Genomic DNA, 7,013 nt, shown 5'->3' on the forward strand with positions numbered 1-7,013 from the left:
GAATACAGGTGATGGAAAGGCGACCAGGAGTCTAGAGCTTTTTAGGGTGGCCCATTAAATTAAGGATAAAGGGTAAAACGAGGTTAGTCCTGATGGTCCCCAGGTGGAATGAGGCTGTGAATGACAAAGGCAAGGAGGGAAGAGAGAGTCTTTTAAAATCCTCCAATACTTATAATACAAGTGCTCGGAATTTAAAGCAGAAAATGATCTTAGGAGGCCTTCTCCTCCTACTCTGTTTCTAGATTTTAGAAATTGAGTTTACAAAGAGCTAAATTGTTCCTGGTTATACAGCAACTTAGTGGATGAAGCAAACATCTAACTCAATACAAGAGGCCCCTTTCCCGTTTTCTTCCTTTCCTCTCCATTTGTTTTTCTGTTCTTTTCTTTACCCTTCAGCATTTTCCTTCTCTTCCCTCTTCTTCATTTATCATGTCTTGGGTCAAATGGAAATTCATGAAAATTATATATTTTCACATGGAGGATTGAGCTAATGCTTACATAGCCTGAGCTTAAATTTTTAGAATTCTGACACCTAAAAGGAGAAATATTGTGTGTCCAATTAATAGACACATCTAATTCTCAAGGATAATGGAGTATATAGACAGAATGCAAAACTCCTCTTGGCTTTATATTCAACATGAATCTGTGCCAGAGTTTCAGTTATCAATATTAGTATGTAACAAAATGTTCCTTTCTCATACAGAGTTAATCTCTCCCCTTCTGTGTCCTCAAACCACTTTGAATTTACTAGGGCTGTCACTTACCTCATATTAGAATTGAATGAGGCTGCCTGGCTGAGATATCTTCCATACTTGCTTCACAGGAGGGCCTCACCTCAGTACAATGCCTGGAACCCATCAATGTTTGCTGAATTTTTGCTCCCTCTAACATGGCAATCAAATGTTCACAATGGAGAAGCAAGTGTCTGAAGAATCCAAGTTTGTATAGTCATGGAGAATAGGCTCTAGGCCAGAGTCAAATGAGTTTGCCGCTTTCAGCATACCTGGGAAAAGGAGGGGCTCCGTGGGCAGCTTTTCCAGCAACAATGAGGAACATGCTTCCAGGGAGCAGGACTTTATGCTAAAGTCCCCCATAAAATAAGGTGTAAAGCAATTGAGTATCTTTCCTGAGAGTCCAGAATGGCGTTTTATGGTTTTTGAGGCATGGTCCAATTTGGATGATTTCATTTTAAAATTTTATTTACTTTTTTCTAATTTCAAAGTCCTTTTAGAAGACCAAAAGTTTGACCCTCCCTTCAAAAGGTTGATGCCACTTCTGTGAGTGTGGCCTGGATTTATATTGTCTCTGACCTGGGACATTTAACTTTAACTGGCACCACTGCACACACTTGGGTTGTGATTCCTGCCTTCTCTTCCTCTTCTCTGGACTCCAGCTTGAGATCAAGATGGGTTGGCATTGTTAGGGTACCCCCTCTACAGATGACCTCCCACAGTCCCCCAGGAAGACATGGGATATTTTCACCAGCCTCATTCACTCACCAGCCTCATTCACTCACCTCCAGCAGAAAGAAGTGAAGTCCTCTCCATTTTAACTTAGCTTCCAGCCTGGTCAAGAGAAAAGACTTTCAGACCTCCCTCTAAATCAGCTGCAGTGATAGAAAGCAGACTAGGTAACTTCATCATGAGAGGGAAGGACCTCATTGCAGGAAACAAAAGTCACATGGGAGTTAAGACTCCTGAAAGAAGCACTTTTATTTTCTTCAAGAATTGACAAATCTCTGCCTCCTGTGATGTTTCATGCAAATGTTCTGACAGTGCTATTTTCCCTTCCCACAGGCAATGTGATTCGGCCAGCCAATGTTTCCTGAGATACAGTGTTGCCCTTTTCAGCAAATGCCAATTCCAAGTTCCATTTAATCAGAAGCTCCATGGCTCCGTGGCCCACAGTGTTGAGTGCTGACTATGTGTTCTACTGAAAGAGTAAAACACTGCCTATCCAAAGAGAAATGGATATTTTGTTTTTATAATAACCATATATTATTGTTTTCTTCTTCCCTTTCTATGCAAGTGTAAATTAATGAACAGAGAGGTATTTGGAAATGGGAATACATTTGTCACGGATTTGTATAATGTATACAGCATTGGGAAAGTGGGTGGGGGCTTTCTAATATGATACCATCTTTTTAATAACTATGACAAAGCTTACATAAGAATTAGAAGACCACTTTACATTTTTACATTCCTTCTGCTGTTCTTATTAACGTTGCACAGTAACTTCATTATTTCTTTGACTCTTTCACCACAATGTTTTGGTTATTTATAATTTATCAGCCATATAACCAAATAGATCCCATGTATTTGTTTCCGTGATTTGGCCACATTAATAAATTCATAAATTTCGATCAAATATCTTATATATATACACATATGGTTTAAGCTACAGCCCTGTGTATGCCTTTTAACTTTATTTGACGTTGCCCATTTACTTCTTTGCTGTCCACTTGGATAACCGTAATAAAAATCCTATGGGCCTAAATGACATTTCTTTTGGGATATTTTTTCCTGCATTTTATTCCCTTTTTATGTAAGTAGGAATTAATTATTTATTTAATGTCTTAATCTATTTGATAAAGAAGACTACGTTATGATAATCTCAAAGATCATATTACCAAAGGTTGCCCACTTAAGCATGTTTTCATTTTGACACAGAAACAAACTTTAGTACAATCTTTCCTAGTTCCCATGTCTTAATTTTCATCATTATATGCACAGCACACCTTCACCTATGGTGATACCAGAACACATCATTGTCTTTAGTTTCCTTCAAAGATAATTTTATTGTTGTTTTGTATTTTCAAGTCCTTAATAGTTCTTAAATCTCCTAGTTGTTTTCTTACTGAAAGCGGCCACACATTTAGTGCACAGCTTGTTTTACCTTTTGGGTGAAAGATCAGATGTTTTTATACCCTTCACTTGATCAATATATTTGGAAAGAATGTTTATCAAATATGTCACTGCTTCTACAGAAAAATGAAATTAATGCTCACGTGATAGTACTTCCACCTACATCTTTGAGTGCATTCAATTAAGTATTTTGGTTTAGCTTCTGATTTAATGTTTAATTGATTCAGTTTAAACATGTTACTTAATTACCAAATGTAGAGGAACCAAAAAAAAAAAGTGAAAATAATATGTGTTGATTCAAACATATTTGCTTTTAAAACATAAAGACATTTTAACTTTGGGTTCTCTTTAGCTGGGATCTGGCCAGAAAGAGGCTTAAAGTTAGAAATTGCTATTATTTTAGAATAGGTTGGGTGGGTTGGGGGGCAAGGGTGTCTATTTGCAGCAGAGATATTTTGAAAAGAAGAAAATTGTTTTATATAAAAGGAAAGCCATGACCACCTTTCTACCTCAGATCCATCTTCATCCATTGCATTGGAAACTGCTTTATGCTGCTGCAGTCTGCAAAGTCTACAGCTTTTATCAGGCCATGTCATACCCAAGAAAGCACCTATTTAAAGAAAAAACAATTCCCTGAACTCTCAACTCCAAGTTGTAGATTTGGTGTCTTCCTTGTTCCTACTTTAAAAAGTCATGTATTAATTTTCTTTCTGCCTGCATTTGTATGCAAAATGTCCTCTATCTGCTATTAAGGAAAAGCTACGTAAAACACTACATTGTAACCTTCTAAGTAATAATAAATAAAAAGAAATATATTGTAGTAACAACAATGGGAAGTAAGTATGTAGTTCTTTTGAAATATATGGTAAAGAACTAATCACAGACTATCATCATCTGGTTACATATTGTATTTTTCATCCTGAATAAAAGTGATTTTAACACAAGATGACTTTGATATTCTTCAGCTGGGTTCACTGATAGAATCTGAGTTTTGAATGCACATTTATGAAATAAAGATATAGAGAGAGCCTGTATCTTGATGTATCTACATATTTTCCTGCAGTTTCTCTCATACACACTAATACAGTCTCCTGTTGCTCTTATTCCCTCTCTGTCCCCCATCTCTTACACATACATATAATTACATGATTCTCAATTTATTTTATAGATAGAAGGCTGTTTGATAAAAGTAATATTGGATGTAAAGATGTGTACATAAACCCTATTGAGTGTTTTAATAACTAGTTGCTATTGACATGAAGTTCCTTTCAAATCTACTTTTAGTTTCATGCTCTCAAATACTGTGTGATTTTTATCCAAACTAGTAGGTTTAATCAATTTCTGAAGCCATTCAGTGGGAAACAATGTTGAGAATCATGTTGCTTGATTCTAAAATTAAAAGCTGTCTATGAACTAGAAAAATCATCTAAAATATAATTTGTTAAAATAAAGAAGACTGATACATTCTGATGAACAAACATTTTAAACATCCTGTGTACCATTAAGTACTGCTGACATTAAGCATTCCTGAGAAAACACTTGATTTCTAGCAACTTGTTGACTAGGTAGCTGAAAATAGAAGTGAGAACAAACCAGTTTTGCTTTCATACTGCTGTGGTTTGAATATGTCACCCACAGTTCATGTGTTGAAAATTTAATCCCCAATTCCATAGTGTTGAGGGGTATGACCTTTAAGAAGTTATTGGATCATGAGGTTAGAGGTCATTAATGGATTAATGTCATCACAGAAGTGTGTTTGCTATCTCAAGTGGGTTTATTACGAAAGCATGTTGGGTTCTCTCACCTTCTCTTGCATGCTGTCTACCTTGTCATCTTCCACCACAGGATGACACAGCAAGACAGGCCTTACCAGATGCTGGCACCTTGATATTGGACTTCCCAGCCTCCAGAACTCTGAGAAATAAATTTCTTTTCTTTGTAAATTACCCAATCTGTGGTATTCTGTTATAGCAACACAAAATAGACTACAGACATATACTGTGCCTTCAGGTTGTTATATATCACAAATATATATATATATGTTACAATCAAGACACAGTATACTATATATACTGTGAAGGCATAGAGATAGATAGATGATAGATTAGATAGATATAGATAGATAGATAGATAGATAGATAGATAGATAGATAGATAGATGATAGACAGATAGATAATCTTTGTAGTTTGCTCTTGGGTAGCTTTTCTCCCACCCACATTCACTGTTTCAGTATGCCAGCTTTTTCAGAGGCCTTTCTAAATTCATTAGTGGAGAATTTAATGATAATACAGTAAACTACCACTAACACTACTACTTAAACCTATGAGTAGGGTCCAAGAGCTTCACTGACATATAACATCAGCTTATGTTTTTGTGAGGTTAATTAAGTGACCAGAAGGAGGCTGCTACGGAGAGCAGGAGGTAATCACAATTACATTGCATCCACTGCCTGTGGTATCAGTTATGTATTGCCACAGTCATGCTGCATGGGAGCCATAAAACCCATTCATTATAATAAACATTTATTTAGCTTATGGTATATGGGGTTCAGCTACTCCAGGCAGACTCTTCTGATCTCAATTAGACTTGCTCACACATTTGTGGCCAGCTTTGGATCACTTGAGGGCTCTGCTGATCTTGGCTGGGCTGCACTCAGGTCTGAGAGCTGACTAGCTGTTGACCAATGTGGCATGGTTAACCTAGGATGACTGGGAACACTTGGATGAGTTCCTTGATCCACTAGCAGACTAACCTAGGGATATTCTCATGCAATGGCAGAAGTGTGGGCATGCAGAAGGAGGCCTTTGCTGAAAAGTGGCACATCTTTACTTCAGCCAAATTCTGTTGGTCAAAGCAAATTACAAGTCTTGGTATGGGGAATACATTTCATGTCTGTACTGAGAGAAACTGTAAAAGTCCAGGACAAAGGATAGGTATAGCTACAGAAAGCGTAATGAATTGGTGGCCATTAGGTTTCACCATGTAAACCTTAAGATAGGCTAAGCGGAGAACTTGGAGCCAGAACATAAAGTATCCATTTCCTTAGGCTTCATGTCCACTGCTCCAGTGGACGGAAACAGCAGTAGCTTCTTTACAGGGGCGTCTTTTAAAACAAAGGTCAAGAAGATCAGCCCTTTCACTCCAAGCTAACAAAGCAATTTCAAAAAAGAAAAAACAAGTAGGAAAATTATCATGCCTGTGCCTAAAGTCCTAAGAGAAGAAGACCTCAAAACTTACAGCAAAATTAGGAAAAATAAAAATAGGAAAGAAAAGAAAACTATGTGAGAAAGGGAATAAAGATGCGACAATAAACTGCTCGGATGAACCTTTGTTCAGTTTTAATTGTTAAAAAATTTTAGTTGGAAGAACACACAACATATAGGAGGCTCCTCACTTTGACCAAATCAGTAGGGCACATGTGATACAGTGCCCCTTCCAAGGGGCATGTTTAGAAACATGAAATGTATTTGCACTTTGCATAAACTAACAAACTTAGCTCTAATTTCTCATTTTGGAGGCCTTCAAATTGTGGCATATTTTAGGGTATTTGCGGTTGACACATATGCTTAAATTCAGATATTCTTTTAAAGACAGCTGCTTTTTTGGTAGTTTTGAATTTTGTGGGTAATTAGGAGAAATGAACTGAAAATTTGCCTTCAGCTTGGCTCTGTTCTCATATATCTGTCCTCAGAAATCACAAATTTTGAATTTGTAATTGTATTAGAGTTCTCCAGAGAAACAGAACCAATAGGATAGATATAGATATGTAGAAAGAGATTGATTATGAAATATTGGCTGACATGAATGTGGAGGCTGAGAAGTCCCACCATCTGTTGTCTGCAAGCTGGAAGCCCAGGAAAGCTGATGGGTAAGTTCAGTCCAAATCCCAAAACCTGAGAACTAGGGGGACAAATGGTGCAAGTCCTAATCTCAGCCTAAAAGCCTGAGAACCTGGAGTGCTGATGTCTCAAGGCAAGAGAAGACGGCCTTCCAGGCTTACACAGGAAGACCAGATCTGCCCTTCCCCCCACCTTTTTGTTCTATTCCAGCCCTCAGTGGACTGGATGATGCTTTCACATTGGTTAGGGCAATCTTCTTTACTCAGTGTACCAATTCAAATGCTAATCTCTTCCACAAACATCCTCACA

General features: G+C 37.4%; 1 protein-coding gene across 11 annotated transcripts in view; it reads left to right on the plus strand.

Moving 5' to 3' along the window:
- Window positions 1–3,808, plus strand: part of UTRN (utrophin) — a 594,041-nt gene extending 590,233 nt beyond the window's left edge. For all 11 annotated transcript variants that reach the window (XM_073022551.1, XM_073022550.1, XM_073022552.1 and 8 more), the window contains one exon: window positions 1,797–3,808. In XM_073022551.1, coding sequence (XP_072878652.1) covers window positions 1,797–1,805 — 9 coding nt within the window. In that variant the 3' untranslated portion in view covers window positions 1,806–3,808. The remainder of the gene's footprint in view (window positions 1–1,796) is intronic.
- The last annotated feature ends 3,205 nt before the right edge of the window (window positions 3,809–7,013 follow it).

Source organism: Chlorocebus sabaeus, chromosome 13, assembly GCF_047675955.1.
Source record: "Chlorocebus sabaeus isolate Y175 chromosome 13, mChlSab1.0.hap1, whole genome shotgun sequence".
Lineage (NCBI taxonomy): Eukaryota > Metazoa > Chordata > Mammalia > Primates > Cercopithecidae > Chlorocebus > Chlorocebus sabaeus.